Consider the following 18733-nt stretch of genomic DNA (forward strand, 5'->3'; position numbering starts at 1 on the left):
ACCGGCAATTTGAAGAAATTTCAACAAAAGAAAGTATCATAAGTCTAACCCTCAACAGCGTTGGCGAAAACATACGCAAAAGGGGGAAGTGAAATATGACGAAAGATAAACGTAGTCATTTCAAAGAAATTTGTCATATGAAGGCAAAAAAAATAATACGTCAATATACATATGTATTTTTATCGTATAATTTTGTGTTAGGCAAATATAATATGTACTGAGCGAAAAAATGTACTTCAGAGGCACCCTGTGCCGTTTTATGTTCCTCTAAAATACTTTCTTAGAAAAGTTTAAATTTAACATACAATTTGCTCAAAAAATGATTTAATTCTGATACACCAAAGATCAAAAAATGACCAATTGAGACCTAAATAAAAAATTATTTTGCAGTTCACTATTAAGTTGCGACAAAAAAAATTGTGTCATGTTGTTGCTAATCTAACTACACAATGTAATCTTATCGCATGCCGCTGATCAATTATAAGTTACCATATCAGTTTTCTTCGATATTCCGTTTTCATACAGAGTATACATATGAATTTGTATAAGTTTTACAGTTTTCTATAGTCTGAACTAAAAAAATATTGCAAATAAAGAAATCCTTCGATAATAAATATTTTTATAAAAATCGAATACTTTGGAATGTACAAAAACCATTGCCTAACAACGAAGAAAAATGCTCCCATTGCTCCCATTTCATTAAAAACGACGTGCTATTGTCTCCATTATTTTGCTTTGAATCAATTAAACTTTCATTTTTATTTATATTCATATGAATTTAAACAGAATTAAATAATTGTATGTGCTGAGTTATATAAAATTTAAATGTCTAATATAAAATACAAGATCAATTGATATAGTATTTGACATTTTGTAGATAATTTATGTAAATATACATTTGCAAATATAATTGTTTAAACAACTGGCCAAAATAAATCTCTGAGTTGTAGCAATTACATATTTAGATATGTACATTTTTTAGAGACTATTTGTCATATTTTTAAGTATTGCTCAGTTATTTGTTACAAAAGTAAAAAGTAACATTTTATAAAAAAAAGGAGTGCATGTGCAGGAGAATATGCAAATTATAAAATGTATTTTTTTAGTTTGAGATATAAAATTTCACCAGATAACCAATAAGTAAATCATAAAGTTATATATTAATAAAAAATGGTAAGACCAAACTTTGCAATAATTAATTTAATTTAAAATATCTTTATCGCGCGTGTATAATATTTGAAGTATAACTCAAGCATAATAGATTTTTTTTTGTTATGTATAGTAAAAGGCAAATTTATGCACCACTTTGAACCGCAATATACTTTGAGTCTATGCGTTTTTTTTTTCTACAATTTTTTATTTAAGATTTTTAAGGTTTTAGAATTCATGTTTCTGCAAAAATTTAGTAAATATCTCAAAAATCTAAATTTAAATCGTACGCATGTATGTATATATGTGTAAATATATAAATTTAGGAAGAGTTTTTATGGAAGTTTCTTCCGCTTTTGATCGTTACTTTTTAATTTGTATATAGCAAAGGCAACCTTACATTACTTAAAAACTTTTCTCGAGTAGAAGTCAGCACTTTCATCGCTCCTTCACTCATTAACTTTGCTTATTTCAAGTTAGTGCACATAATAGTTATATTTATTTTTTATACATTTTACATATTTAGTTTTCTTAACTTTTTTTTAAGTGAATATACAACATAGTAGCAGCACAAGTTTCATTAGTTTAAAAAACAATTTCAATATGTTTTAGTTAATTAAAGTACATATAAAATTATTATACAATAATTATTGTTATCTTTAGTTTCAATTCCTATATATCCGTATCAGTTACTGTGTTCCGGTTCCGGTTCCGTTCATGCAAATAGTGCATGCAAGCGTTGCCAACATTTCTTGTGTACACACACACAAAGCAACAACCAAGAAGAGATCCTTTACCTTGCGTGTAGTAACATCAGATTGCAGCTAACAACTGTTGGGCAGCGTTTAGCACATACATATTTACATATGTATTTGATTTGGTCATTACCTATTTATCTGGTCATTTTTTTTTACTTCTCTACTAGTCATCATTTATATCAATCAACTCTCAACTAATGCATATGCTATTGCAAGAAATTGGCGTTGTTACTCTTATTTTTTCGAGTTTATTCGCATGTTGACAATTGCAAAATCAAGTTACTTGTGAGGGTGTTGGTGCCGCTGTGTTGATATTTTTATCAACATTAGCAGCGTCAGCAGCGTCAGTAGAGTCTTCGACTGTATTCGTTTTCACGTCCGTTTTAGAGTCAGCGTCAGTGTCAGTATCAGTGCCTATTACTACATTTACATTATCGCTAGTGTTAGTAACATTATTAATTGCATTTGCAGTGGTGATGCTGTTGATATCATTGTTGGTAGTGAGAGTGGGTATGGTGTTTCTTAAAAATGAAGACGACTCAGCGATAGAACAACTAAGCTTAGCTAATAACTCAATGATTGGTTTATCATATTGCACCTCATCGTATTTCTTGTCAGCCTCCTCAGCAAGGAAACGAGCTTCCTTCAATTGATTCTCAAGGGCGTCCATGCGTTCTTCATCGGCAAGGGCGCGGTTCTCAAGAATCTTGCGAGCGCTGCATGTTATCCAAGATTGTTATAAAGAAGTTGATGTTATATCGATTTCAATGCCCATAGGAGACCGTTCAAGCAACGGTATGTTGAAAAAAGACGGCGATGATGCATTTTAGCACAAGCACAGCATTCAGGTGTTTCCATCAGTGCGTCGGCCATGTGGTTGTTGGTGTTGTAGTTACACAGATACAGGAAATGTTTTAAAATTGGTGTCAACATAAAAACACATGGAAGGCGCATACGTTGCGGTGGTGGTATACGTTGTTTATATATATATATTTGTATTATATTTGTTTGCACACATTTATACAGAAGGAATAGTCGTGTTTTGATTTTATTTCGTGCAATTTAGGAATATAGATAATATAGTTGAGTAGCGAACCATTTTCGTTGAGGTTGTGTTTTACCAAGATCACATATTGAGTTTATATAAATTTGTAGGAAATAAATAAAAAAAATTTTTCATTGAGTTAGATAAATGCCTTTTCAAACGACTATAATAAGTATTAGAAAATTATATGTTCTAATTAATTCAAACGTTTCCTTTAATCTTTTTAATCTTAGAATTCTTACAAATTCACATTACTTTTTTGTGTGGAAATAAAATCAATTTTAAAATGAAAATAATAACAATAATTCACATCTTAAAGAAATATTTGAATTAGTTTTTAAAAACATCAATAGAACATATTATACAATGCTTGAGCTTAACCTAATGTGCATATCTTAAAAAGTATTTATACAATAGGTTTTCATTATACATTATGTACTGCACTAGAAAACACGTTAAAATCCACATACATATGTATGTATGTGCTTACATATACATAAATGGATTACATAAAACTTATAACTATTAAAAAATACACGTCGTAGAGAGCATTACCCACAAATAAAATAAAAAAAAAACTGGAGAGAAAATTCCCTAAACCTTTTCAAGAATACTCAAAATAAAAGTAAGCCTAATAACCCTAAGACCCTATCTAAAAGTAACTCTTTCGAGTTGTTTGCTGAAAAATATACCTCTTCATATTTTTTATCGGCCTCTTCGGCAATTAATTTTGCTTGGACTAATTGAGTTTCCAAAATAGCTACTCTGTCATCTTCCAAATTTGTACGATTTTCAAGAGCTTTTCGTATCCTGTATATTGGAATTTGTAATTGTTATAATTATTGTATATATCTGCATAAATTTGTTGTACTATATCACTCGTATGAAAAATAAAGTACAAATTATATTTACCATACATATATTACTAGGTGTATATTAAATTTAGTTTATCTATAGTAATTAAAATCCTCTGTTGCAGTTCGCAATCAAAGGTATACTAACCGTTCGCTCTCATCGGCAGCTTGAGAAGCTTCCGAAAGCTTGGCTGTGGCTGATCCCAAACGTTCCTCTGAACGTTCCAAGTCTTCTTCGAGCAATTGAATGCGACGATTCAATGCAGCTACTTCTGATTCGGCCTGTAATTCAAATTAAATACCACACATAGGCAATAGAATTTTCGTTCCAAAACAAAAATCTTACTTATGTAATATTGAAAATAAACTCGACTATACTAGTGCTTATACATATATTAAGTATGTATATACAGTTGAACTTCCATAACTCGAACTCATGAATTGGCAATAGAAGTCAAATTTTATACAAATTTCCTTCCATATCTCGAAGTCTCTCTAACTCGATTTTTTGTGAATTGTGGTGATTCGAGTTAGGGGAGTTCAACTTTATTTATAAGAAATACTCAAATACTTTTTGAAATTTGCTTAAAACTATATTCCATGAACTATTGGTTTCTCAGAAAGATTAAATAGTGTGCCTACTTAACGAAGGCGTTATTCAACTCTCTAATTGCCTACTTTTTAGCATACAACAATATAAAACTTCTAACTTTTAAGTTGAAACCCTATAACTGCTTGTGGGTAAGCTCTCTTTTTATTTAAATAGTTTTATTGCAGCACCCAGTAAACTCCATTGGATCCGATTTAAGTTTGGTGAGCTGTAAAAATAAAGGGAACTACACGTTGCGTTTTCAAATATGTGCAAATATTTTGAATCCTCTCCTCAGACCTTCTTCAAAATGATTTCAAGTTTACTAGCAGCGATTTTTGCCAGCGTAAAGGCAACGATTTGGATATAGGAACGTATATCCGATAAAAATATGTAGGGCACTGGCCAAACAATTTATTTAATTTTTTTTTTTTTAATTATGAATTTAATTATGAATTATTTATATAAGTAATCCCCTTAAATGACCTTTAAAACCTTATCTATACAATGAAGTTGGCGTCAAGATGATCGTTTTACTGTGCGCCGTGAAAGTAACAACACAATAAATTCAAGTTGAATGACATCATTGGGCACGAGACAAATGACATGATTATTACCACTGAAAGAGACTATAAATTCGATATCTATTCACATGCCCTCCTTGTACATTAATAGAATTTTGTACTCAACAACAGAATTGACGAAACAATTTGTAATTATGTGTATGAAAGAAGAGTATACATATATCTTGCAATGGTAATTCGGAACAGATTTACAGAAATATTTGAATAAATATATTTTCAAGGCTAATATTCGTTTAAATGATATACTTCCAAATATTTAAAATTGCTGACATTTCCGTTGAACAAGTAAGCGAACTCAAGCTCAATGTGCTAGCGCTCATTGGCCAGCACCAACAGCACGCAACACCGGAGGGAGAAACGCTGCGAAACCACCACCAAATTTACTGAACAAGTTAGGCAAGCAATGTTGAAACATGCTGCAACAAAGTAATAATGTTGACTGGGGATATCCAAATAACAAAAGTGAGGGAGAAAATAATCTATATAAGCTAGATTAGGTAGTCACACTTGCTGTTTTCGAAACCAACAGTAGGGAAGAGTAAATATTTTAAAGAAATTATGCACCTAAGGCTGTACAAATCATATAAATTTACAGGAGAAGAAACCACAGAACAAGAAGCTCCGTGCACAAGTTGTGATATGAATTTGAATGAAGGTAAGCTTACGTCATCGCCTGTTAAGCACTCAAATTCTTGTATACATACATACATATATGCATATGTACGAACATTCATACATAGAAGCAAATATGCCAAACTAACAAAATCAACAAGATGAACAAAAAGTCCACGAATACGGGAGTGTAAATAGAGAAAGAGCTTTAAGAAAATTGATAAAAAAAAAAAATACCATTTGCATAAAAAACTCAGGCAACAATAAGAACAATAAGCAACAGTGTATCTTACACGTTTCTCAACTACTTTAAACGATATTCGAACGGTCATTGAATTGGACAAATTGCTAAAAAGTATTTAAAAATTCTAGACAACTTTGTCTCTTGCTTTCTGACATCGAATGAAACACAACAATTGAGTATAATAAAATCTTATAACCGTATTGAGAAATTAACCTCATTCGGAGTGAACGGATGGTGAATGTAGTAACAGAATCACTGGAGTGCTACAGCATACATATACATACATACATGTGTAAAACTTTCAAAGCGGTCAAAATGTCATTCAAATTTCTTTTCTTCTTTGCAATTCTATACTATAATCTGCTGACCAGTATTTATTACACATACATGTATGTAAATACAGAAAACATTTATAAATTTGCCGGTATAGCGTTGCTACAAAGTATGAATTACTCGTATAAAACAAGTTAGAATTATAATTAGTAAAACGAGTAAAGATGAATGCGGCAACAAATCGTCTAGGTCATTGCATTGTTGCGAAGAGTGCGTATTTCTCGTCATAACATTTGTTAATAAATTTAGCCGGTATTTGTAGTTAATGATATGAAAATTGGTCACATGGCGTTGTCAGTAGCAACATACAATAATATACTTCCATATATTAACATATACATATATATTTATATATGTATGTATGCAATGTAAACGAAATATAACTCACACATTACATTAACTATATGTTCGTTGTAATGCTATTGAGGTGTGTTCGCGTCAAACAAATGCTTAGAGTGCTAATGATAAATAATGCGAGGCACAAATTCATTAGAAAAATGTCACTGTTGATTGCACGTACTTACGTATGTACATAGCATTTATGCTTATTTTAAATCTTCTAAAGATAGTACTTCTTTAGGAAACTATATTGCATTTTTTTACCAAAATCCCTGCTTTACGATTAAAAAAAACACGATCGACCACAATCATACATACATATTTAGCATAGCAAAAATATCTATAATTGCATTAGTAATTGAAAATAACAAATGAAACGTGAAGGTCACCATTTACCATATTTAACTAATTTCATATCATATAAAGATAATTAAACTTTGCCTAAAATGTAATCGAAAACAAATTTTTTTAAATATTTTAAATGAAATATGTAGCTATTTTGTATGACATCAGTAGGGTATGACAACCCATACTATCTATCTAGACCTTCAACCCAATAACAATTACATAAACAGACACACAATAATAGCAACATTGATAGCATACATATACAATATTATCTTATTTGTATTTGTCTGTTTACACCCAGAAATTGCTAACAGAATATATTTGAATGAGATGTACTATACTATTTTTCCAACATTGAAATGGAGCACAAAACTACAGAATTTAATTTCCAGTTGAGGAAATCACTCAAAAATTGAAACGACCTAATGAATAGATATTCCCAACCATGCAGAACATGAATTATCACAACAGAAAGTCGACCCCCAGATGATACTAAATAATAGAGGTCGATTCCCACTGCAGTCACATCATAGCGATTTTGAATTACAATCATTCATCCCAGTTCAGTAGCGATAGCTAGGTTACGTACACAAATATACGAATAGTTTTGTGTGTACGAGTATGAATAGGCACAAATACCATAATACGGAATTAAAAATTCATTTCAAGTTACGTTTAGTTGAAATTTAAAAAACTTAAGTGTTTTTGAGCTAACATATTCAAAATATTTCCACAAATGAAAATAGTATGTATAACCCATATTTTACTTATTTACTTGTCTACCACATAAATCCAATGATGGATTGAAAAAAATGGGAAAAGCAACTAAATCAACTGCACAAATATATAACAATACTACTTTGACCAGTACCACTACCCAAAGAATGCCATTATTTCAAGCGGAACAAAACTGACTATAATTATTTAAATTCGGAAGAGTGAAGACGGCTAAAGTGAAATTTAATTGGCGTAACAGTAACACATTAATTGCCTATCCGCTGAATGGCAAACAGGTGCCCGCAAGATGTATGTTTATCAAATATATTCTTAAACCATTAATTTAGCAGCCGAGAGTTAATATTTTAAGCTGTTGATGGTGCCAATAACTGTTAATGTAAAAGATTGAGAATAGCTAAATAAAACTAAAGGACAGACAAGACAACCATTATAAGCAATATTTGCACTCAGTTTAAGCCTCAAAATATTATTGAAAACTGCTTTTTCAGGGTAATAAATGCATTTGTATGTTTGTAGACATAAAAAGTTTTAATCAGTATAATTATTACGATTAACACACACAACGTAGCTAATAAACTAAAAACACCTACACTAATTACTGAAATCTATCAATTAATTTCAATTGTTAAAAAGCAATTAATAATCACCGAAAATAGTAGTTTGGAAATTGCTGATGCAAGGAACAGTTCTCTAAATACAATATGTATGGCAAATTTGCAGATATGGCAATATTGACACAATATATTTGACGTTTCACCAAGGCAGTCGTGCAAAGTAGGATGCGTCATCCTTGTCGCACATATAAGCAATTAAAACAAAAGTTTATGGAATCGTCACATTGAAATCAATATAAATTTAGTAAAATAGAATCACAAGTTAAAAATAAATACGTTCATCTAGATTACAGAACTCGCAAAAAACTATTCACAGTCCAAATCTCAAACCTCAATGAGAAACCAATATTGATGTTCATGGATAATTTATTATTATTCCAGCTACGTGATAACGACACCTGTGCCTAAGCTACAGTGCATACGCGTACACGACCCTCGCCCCTTTTACAACCCTTAACAATGATCGGAGTGGAACTTACTTCTTCTCGTCGAACCACCTCAAGTTGTAAACGCTTGTGATATTCCTCACATTCATCTTTATATTTTTCCATTTCTTCTTTGGTCTGACGCATTTTCTTTTTTAGGACATCCAAGAGGGTGCCTTGTGGAATGCTGGTCGTCATATTTAACTGTTTTTTTTTTAAAGGTGGGGTAAAGGATGGTCAACAACACTACTGTTGCACAATTTTTTTTTTTCAATGAAAGCACACAATTTCGGCTCGATCGTTGTGGGTAAAATACTTTTCGACTTTGCTTCGCACTTTTACTGATGGTTACCACGAACACAAACGCCACACAAGTATTACTTCAAACTGGAAAAAAGATAAACGAACTTTCGTTTTTTGACTCTTGTGTAATTTAAATTAAATATTATCCGGCGAAAAACAACTTAATTAGATTTTGAATTTTACAATTTATTAGTTTTCGTACTTTTTTCGCAGCACAAAACGTTATAAAAAATATTTTTCGACTTTTAGAAAATGAACACGGCGGTGGCAAGGGCTAAGACAATAAAAAAAAATATGACTCGAAGAATAGCGAAAAATAAAGAGAAGTTATGAATGCGGAACGCAACGAAACGAAACACACTACACCAACAATTTGGAACCACCGGTTTTTCTGCTGCTATTCCTACTTTGCTTCCTCCTTCTAACTTTCTTTCAACGTTAAGCACTTTTTTCCTCACAAAGGTTGCTTAACTTGTTAAATTTAATACTATACACGCACTTTTCTTTACACTTTACGAATAAACCCAACAATGGTATCGCTCACAAAACAGCCACTACTAACTTTGTTAATTTCTAGCACAAACTACCACGTCTCGATTTTAAAAGCCGCAGCGTAAATTTATGAGCTCAGCACTGAGTGAATTCGTATCGCAAAATGAAATCGGTCAAAATTTTCGAATTCTTTGGAAGCGGAGACACCGACGACGACCAGCCAAAGATTACGTTGACATTCGTATATTATTGTTGTTGCTACTACTGGAAAATGAACAACCAAAGAGAATACCTCTCTCACAAGCCTCGCCTTAATTTGTGAATGACTCAAAACGACATTGAACAAGGCCAGCTAGCACCGTATTTAGTAAAGCACTTGTATTCCACATGGTTGTGCGAAAGAGATGCTTACATATAAATAAACACAGTTAAAACACTTCACAAAGTAGTTAAATTGTCAGCACAAAAAGCATAGCATTTGTTTGCGTCTGCCAAAAAATGTTATAATAGATCTTAAATAAAAACCATATGTACATTTAATTAAAATGCTTATAATTTTGCAGAAAGCAAAAGAAAACTCAAATAGAGTAGAAGAAAGCAAATTCCAATAGCAAAACTCGCTCTCTTAACACCATTGTTGCCAGACTATATATTTTTAACAAATATTCGAGATGAAAAACTTGTTTAAAAGGGCAAAATTAAAAATTTTACTATATATGAAGTGTGTTTTAGTATAAATGAAGAACCTGGCGAAATTGACAACAAGTTGAAATTATTTTAAATATGTTTACTCTCTGACTGTGACCGGTTAGAGCAAAAATATAATTGCCATTTTTGAAATAAAATGTTAATTAATTAAGCAACCAATTAACGAATTTATGACAAATTATATCAGGTACAGACTTATGATAACACAATATACATAAATATATTACCGAATATTCAAGTATTTTTATATACATTCATACTTATAAGTAAGTATAGGCACTATATTTCAGTAAAAGGGAATATAAATTCGCGCGTAAGTTTTCCATTTATAGCAAGTGACGTAGGCGCGCACTTACTGTGCGTGATAATTAAATAATAATTATTATTTAGTACGCATGCCATATCAATGAAAAGAAATTAAGAGTAAAACATATTTTGCTATTTTCAAACATTTCCACGTTTGCCAAATTCGGATTACAACGGTGTGACGACTGTCTGCCAGTTGTAAGGTCGTTGATTCCATAAATGTCGAGAGAGCGAGAAACGTGAGAATTATGTATATTGCTCAAAGTATTTAATAACAATTATGAAAGCACAATTACACTATTGTTAGATCAGAATTTAGTTCATTTCAACAACTACTACATTTGTGAAAATAATCGTAGACTACAAATCATTTTTGGTCAAAATCTATCAGGTCACTTGTTACAAAGCGTGCAAAATCTCATATTGCCAGGAATATTGAATATACAGTCATACATCACCAGTTGTTGATTCAATCAATTCGTTACCATAAAAGGTGCTAACGACCATATGAAACATTAACGAGTTTTGAATGTCAGTGCACAGAACAAATGGCAATTGAGTAAGAACCTTATTCCATAAAAATAGTTTACGTGAATTAATGTTCATCTGATAGCTGTGGGGTTACTTTTGTGCATTAGGTGGATGCAAATCCAAAATTGTAATAAATACCCGCACTATCAGTTGATAACATTAAAATAATCCTTAGGAGCTTTTTAAAATTAAAAATATGACTTTTTGACAAATGTAGCTAGTTTTCCCTCGCACACGTAGTAATTACAGTCATTTGATGAATATAAATTCTTTAAAACTTGAGAGTACATTTAACAAAAAAATTTGTCGCCGCCTAATTATGTTCAGCAATTTAATTTGTAGCAATCTGCTGAAAGAAGAATGAGCTCAGCAACGTATAACGACGCCTGCCAAGAAGGTCGTCGTCTCGCATATACTTACATATGTATATGAGCAAGTGTGGAGAAAGAAATTCGCAGTTTAACATACGAAAACAGAAGCGTATAATACATTGAACTGGGTCATTATCTATAAAAGACGAAGTACAGAAAATTACAAAAAAATGTTCACCGTAATTCAAATATTAGTTATGTTTGTAGATCTTACGAATAGTGTGAATACATATATATACGGCATATACTTGCGAACTTCGTATGCACCATATACATCAATAGATATAAATAAATCTACACAATAATTGCATTATGTGTACAAATATTAATGAAATATGCAAATAATTAGCAAAATGACGAAGTGAAAGTCGAATAAATTTCTGTATTATTCTATAAGCGCAAAAATAATCACAAAAAAGCATTATCAAAAATGTTTTATCACAATCGATTATTTTTAGAGCTTTGAGGAATAAACGAATTAAAAAATATTATTTATAACACTACTGAAGTCCCTTTAGTTAAAGTTTCACCGGAAATGAATAACAATTTTTTGAATGACTATCGAAAATTGTCTCAAAGAAAGTTCTAATAACGGTATTGAAAATAAAATACGGCATACCGGTCTTTTGAAATTTAAATTCTGAATGCCTTTGGGATAACATTAGGTATACTAATTTCGAATACTTTTTCCTCTATATGCCCCTATCAAAATATTTGCACATGTTTGCAGGTACGCAAAACTTGAGAAAGAGTTTTGATTAATTATTAAATGCAATTCAAATTATTTCACACTTGACTACCTTACGGAGTCGCATGATTCTAATTACCCGTTTAAGCTGCGTTTTCATGATGTTATGCAATTCGTTACGTATGATATTGAACTTCATCATGGTATCAGAGCTGAATATGGAACGACCAAATGCAAGTCCAGGATAGTCGGCACAACGACCTTTATTTCGACGCGCCTCACGCTCTGCAACAATTTCCGCGGCTTCGCTGGTACAACGTAACTTCGCCCACTCAGCTGCTTGTACATCCTCATCATCGATGGCAATACCTTCATCTGCCGCGGTGTGCACTTCACCTGAACTAACTATATTACCATCTGCATCGGAACAAACTGATGCACGTTTACTTTTATCCTTCTTTGCCCTTTTCTTTTTTTCTGAACGATCAAGTTTTTCACTTTTATCACGTTTAGATTTGATTTTTTGTGATTTCGGAGTCACACTCTCAGCTTCAATATTGCTAGTGGGCGTTTGTGCGCTTACCACGCCTTCATCAACCATACTGCTTTCATCCGTGGGAGTTGGACTGTTGCTGCCCATCGACGTGGTTACTGAGTCGGTTAGAGGCAAGTTAAGCATTGATGATTTTGAAAGCTGTAATTCCAAGTCTTCATCTGGTTCATCTGTATATTGTGAATCTCCCATTGTAGAAGATACTGTTTCTACATCGCTTCCGCCACCAACGGACAATGTGATGTCTTCTTGTACTGCCTGACTGGCTTGACGTAAGTTGGTGAGAACACTTTGTGAATCACCTCGATATAATGCAGCAAGTATTTCCTGAACATTTGGAATATTTGGACGGCGTGTGCCCGAAAAACGGGGATGATGCTGATGACCGCGTCGTCTATGTGAGGTAGAGACAACAGGTGACGTAGTTGTGGAAGCAGATCCTGCACCACTTGTTGTGGATTGCATGTCTGCATCATCTACACTCTTATCTGTAGTTGACATATCTGATTGGCTCCAATCAGTACTCCAGTCACTTTCGTAGTCGTCGTCGACGTCGCCTTCGTAATAAATTTCCTCTGATTTTGCTCTTTCACTACAGCAATCGTAAGCTTTGTTTATATTACAATTCCATGCACAACAGGCATCTTCCTCGTCCTCACAGAAATACAGTAATTTATCCAGATAATTTAATTGTTCTTCGATTGAATCCCAACGCGAAGAGATAACAGATTCTGCATAGGTCTCTTTCGATTTCACAGTACCAACACGTTCAATGCCAATTTGTTGTTTACCTTTCTCCTGCTTTGATTTACCACTGCTATTACTACCTGCTCCTCCGCCACTGTGGGCATTTTTCACTAAAATTTGCAATTTTCTCTTCTGTTGCTTTTGTTGCGATGGATGACACTTTTGCTGTTTCTTCTTTGTCGCTGTACAGCGACAGCTGTTCGAATGACTACAGTTGTTATTCGCCTTCGTTTGACACTTGACGTCTTGCTTGCGTACGGTTGCCACACCAGTGCCACTACTATCGGTCGCTTGGCGGTGCTGCCAGTCGCACCCGCCACTTGTCAATAGGTGGCGGTGAGCACGTTTAATTTGTCTGATTTCGTGATTTACTCGCCGACGACGAACATACAATAAGGGCGATTGCTGCCGCTGAACGTGTTGCTGTTGCTGCTGCTGCTGCTGTCGATTACGCAGTGTTTGTTGTTGCTGCTGAGTTGGTATATTGCCAACTGCAGCTATCGCTGTTTTTGTTTTGTCAACAGTGGGTGCTGTTTTCTGCTTCACTGTGGCATTATTTGGTTGTGCCAAATTCGGTTTTTGAGTTGTTGACGTTTTCGTCCTTGAGATTTTTTGATTATTCGCTGCCACTTTCAAAAGCAATGTAGTAGTTTGCGATTTCGGTTTTGCTAGCGAATTTTTGTTCAATGTATTTTTAATTTGTATATTTGACTTATCGATACTACCACCACCTCCACCTTTTGCTTTAAGGTGATTTTTCGTTTGCGGTTTTTTACTATAGCTCACTGTTTGCCATGCGTTTGTATTTGTTTTATGTTCGCACAGTGTTCCTTGAACCATAATGAGTTTGCTCGTTGCTAGAGTATTTCGATTTGCGCACAAAAATCTCAGGCGGACAATTCAATTTGAGTTCATAAGTGATTTGCACTAACGTTTAAGAAGATATTTTTTTATGTTATTTTAGTTTATAGGGTTTAACTACTGCACCTGTTCTTGCAAATGGGAAACTACAAATATGGTTCATGAAAACCAGCTTGCAGCTTAATTTATATAGTACACGGTTTTATATAGTGCACTGGCAAAATTCGAAATATCAACGGCTGATAACGGCTTGTGTGTACAACAAATGTTCCACTTCGAAATGTTTTTATTTTGTTTGAATGGAGTTTGTGCTGTTATCACTTGAGTTTACATTTGATTCGCTCTAAAACTGTGTGCTCGTTTGCTGTTGCTGGTTTATCTTGTTTATTTCAGAAATCTATTGAGCATCTTTGAATGTTTTGCTATTCTATTATTTATTTATATTGATTTATGTATATTTTCCATTTCAAAGTTCATGCGTGCATGCACTTTCTCTTTATCTCACATCTGCTGCATTGACTTTTCTATTATTTGCTGATGAATATGGGCTTAGTTACTTTTCATCAAAACATTTTTTGTCTAATCATGTTGATGTTTCTTTTGCTGTGTATACACATATTTCATACATACATATAATTTCACTGTTTTTGAGTTTCAATTACAACTGATGTTTACTGTTTATATGCATATGTATTTATGTATGTATGTACATATGTACATATATACACGCATGCATCAAAAGCACGCATAATCGCACCACTATTTACTTACATATATGTATATATATATCTAGATACATATGTATTGACATAAGTATGTATTATCTATGATACTGACGTTCATATCACACCCGTTTACGTAGAGTTTGCGTGATTTGGTAATACTTAATTTCGTAAGTATATTTGTATGCGTATATAACGCGTAAAATTATTTAATTACACACGTACAAACTTATTTAGGTTTCCGGTTGTATTTGAGTTTGCGCTAATATTTGCAATGTTTAGGGATATCGCCGTGCTCCAATCACTCAGTTACAGAATTTTCATTGGAATGTATTTGCTTTTTTTTTTTATTTTTTTTTTTTTGCAAATACGCCAAATTTTTTTTTTTGTTCAGTTCAACTCTAAAATTTTATTTAACTCACATTAAATAAAAATAGAGTTATACATTATTACATGTATGTAATTATTGTTTTTATTTAAAAGCTGCTCCTTTTAAAACTCTGCCAAAAATAAGTATTTGTTTAACTACTCAAAACACTCTTCAATTTAATTATGCGATATTGTTGGCCTCACTTCTACGATGATTTAATTTCTGCTGTTGCTTCTTCTAACCATAGCTGTTGGCTGTTGCTTCAGCTTCTGCTCTTTTGCCGTTCCCGTGGTTGCCGCTATGCGCGCTAGTTGTGGCACGTAATATATCTGTTGCATATGCCTGTACGTATATACGTATATATTGTACATAAGTTTGACCGTCATATATGTACGTATGTACCTAATTACTACTCCTGCTCCATATGATCGTCGCCGTATGCTCTACTGTCGGCACTCTCTGCAAACACTCCTGCTATTTAAGCGATATGAGCAAAATGCTTGACTCACACGAAACACCACCCCCTACTATGACTAGCCGGTTGCGAACGTTACACTCCCAGTGATCTAATAAATATGTGTTGAGGAAGAGTTGGCAAATGTGTATAGCTAGTATGTACATACATATGTACATCCATATGTAATAATTGTAAAAATGTTAGCTAAACTTTCTAATAACTCGCTCCCACTCTCTTTGTCGTCTCTTACGAATTATCCGCTTGACTAGCCGGCTGCAGCACACTACAATTCGTGACCGTCGACCATCAACCCATCGACCCCACTGTGATCGTACAGTAAAATTAACGGTGCGCACGCCCGCCCTATAGCTAACCAATGGATATGTGGGAGAGGACGAGCACGTATCTATGTATGTACGTACATATATTTTAGCCATGTGCTTGGGCACTTGTATATGTGCTCCACTTTCTCTCAGTCGAGGTCGCCGACGAAGAGAGTCAACGCCAATTCATTGCTCTGTGTCATCAGGCGAGTATTTTCATATGGAATTTTTTTTATATCGCTCTATATGTACTTGCATACATATATGTATATGTACGTAGGTGTATACATATATGTATTTCAAATAACAGTGTGTGCTTATTCAGCGAACAGTGTGTGTTATATGTATGTACATATACATATGCGTAGTTTTTCCTATAGCGTTCCATAAGTCAGTTTGTTGTTGTGCTTATGCATTACTCACCATGCATATAAATGTACGTATCGCAATTAAATTTGTTTGTACAGGCGCACCGGTATGTAGTCATTTTATATTTTTGTTTTGAAAAATGTTTCTTTTTTCTTTTAATTAACAACATTTCAAAATGTTATCTACGCTTTATAATTTTCTATACAAGCTACAGGCATAAACCCATTAATTTTTAGCAAGCCAGAAAAAAGTTGAAAAGTTGAATTTGGTTACACAATTACACACATGTAATACATATTTACGCGTGATTTTGTGTGTGCGGAGATACATATGTATGTATGTATATTAGATAACAATTAAGTTTGTTAACATCTTAAAGGCCGTTAGAGAAAATGTATGTATGTGCGCACATATTACGTGAAAACTGCGAATACACATACATATTTACATAGATTCATACATATACATATGTATGTATGTACATATGTATGTGTGTATTATACTTCCTCTTCAGAAAACATGTGCGTCGCAAATTTAAAAATTGTTAATGCAAAAATTTACTCATCTCAAAAGAAATTTTAATTCCAGCGTAGATTATAATGAAAGTAATCGTATGTTAATATTAAATATACTCCAATTTTAAAGTTTATTATATTTCAATATTTTCCATTATACATACCTATTTATTTTTTTCTAAATTTTCAATCTGGTAATTTTTTGCAAACTATAAAATAAATAAACAACTTGCATTGAGTATCTCAAGAAACGCATGCGCTTATTGAAAGAAAAAACCAACAACAAAAAATTCTGTGCTTTACTCTCTGAGTAGCGTTATTCGATATTTTGAAATCACTCAAAACCCCATCAGTTTAAACTCTTTCCGCCGTATTTGGAAATGGGCGGTACTCTTTTTTAATTTGCATAATACCATATACACCTTTACACATATTCATATGTACATATACTACATATGTTGTGTACAGAATTTCATTTGTGTATGTGTGTAAATTTTCCGAATTTTCTACTAATTACCGAAGAGACTTTGGTTTTAAAAATAGATCAACGGAAACTAAGCAAAGAGCCGTTTGTGCAGTTGGCAACGCGAGCCACAACGTCGCTGCCAGACAACGGACTTTAGCCAATTTGAAATATGCACGGTATTCATTGTCAGCCAATGTTATGTTAGCGCTGCTATGTTAATTTCTTGCCGTTGCTGGTTTGTTCTTATAACAGTGGCGCATTCTTTGTAAATACACACATTTATCATGCTAATCGTTTTGAATGAATAATGTGTGCGAGACTTGTGCTTTTTTAAAGTTTGGCATATTGACAGGTGCCATTACAGTAATCTTTCTTCGTTTTAGCAGACAGGCATCAACGTGTCCGTTCGATAATTGATAATAATCCCTTGTAAAGGCTAATGGCTCTAAAATTTTATATTTATAAATGCAAAAGCTGTACCGAAGGCACTCTTTTATTTTAAATAAACAAAAGGCACATATAGTTTTTAACACTCCTATTTCAGTACTTTGGAGATCATGGAATAATATAGTACATATTTTGTGAATATATATTTTCATGTAATTTTTCCCTCATTTTATTGAGTATTTGAGTATTTCTTATGGATCTACATATCGTCACCTGAAATGCAAAATAACGTAACAACATTTTCGGAAATTTACAGTGGCATGAATGAAACACGAAATAAAATGGAACATGAGTGAAACAAAATTTTAATATTGGTTAAAACTAGTTTATATTTGATCGGAGAACCAGAAAATGTTGAACATATGTAATATTATGTACGTAATTTGAAGTAGTGAAGCGTAATCTATAAGACATTCAATTTCGAATTTTTTGATGAAACGTTATTTTGCATTTCAGGTGACGATATATAGATACCTATGTTTAATAGGTATGAAAAGTAAATTATGGAAATATTCAAATAGTATATATAACATAGAATAATATATGTATGTACGTATTTCTACCTTAAAATCTTAAAGTATATGGCATTAATATTGAAAAAATCCTGAGAAAACACTACTATACTATACTATACTATAAAAAACTCTTTTCAAATAGTAAATATGAAAATACAATACTACATATTCTCACTACTACAATACTAAAATTCTCAAACGGGTTTTGGGAGAAATAAAAATGCTGAAGGCTGGAAGATTTACATTGAACAAGTTATATATAGTAATAATTATTCAAGGGGAGATAATGTTTTGTGAAAATAATATAAAATTCAAGCATTCACATGTAAAGATTTGGAAATAAAGGAATGTTTTTGT

The 18733-nt window shown here is 32.7% G+C and overlaps 1 protein-coding gene across 25 annotated transcripts in view; it reads right to left on the bottom strand.

Annotated features, from left to right (window-relative positions):
* LOC120767450 (tropomyosin-2) overlaps window positions 1-18733 on the bottom strand; it is a 44729-nt gene that overhangs the window by 18079 nt on the left and 7917 nt on the right. For 4 of the 25 annotated variants that reach the window (XM_040093693.1, XM_040093674.1, XM_040093609.1 and 1 more), the window contains exons 4-5: window positions 3955-4088; window positions 3645-3762 (exon numbers count right to left, since the gene is read on the bottom strand). In XM_040093693.1, coding sequence (XP_039949627.1) covers window positions 3645-3762; window positions 3955-4088 — 252 coding nt within the window. The other 21 variants (XM_040093592.1, XM_040093520.1, XM_040093584.1 and 18 more) reach the window with 18 other exon arrangements.

The sequence above is a fragment of the Bactrocera tryoni genome, chromosome 1 (genome assembly GCF_016617805.1).
Source record: "Bactrocera tryoni isolate S06 chromosome 1, CSIRO_BtryS06_freeze2, whole genome shotgun sequence".
In the NCBI taxonomy this organism is placed as follows: domain Eukaryota; kingdom Metazoa; phylum Arthropoda; class Insecta; order Diptera; family Tephritidae; genus Bactrocera; species Bactrocera tryoni.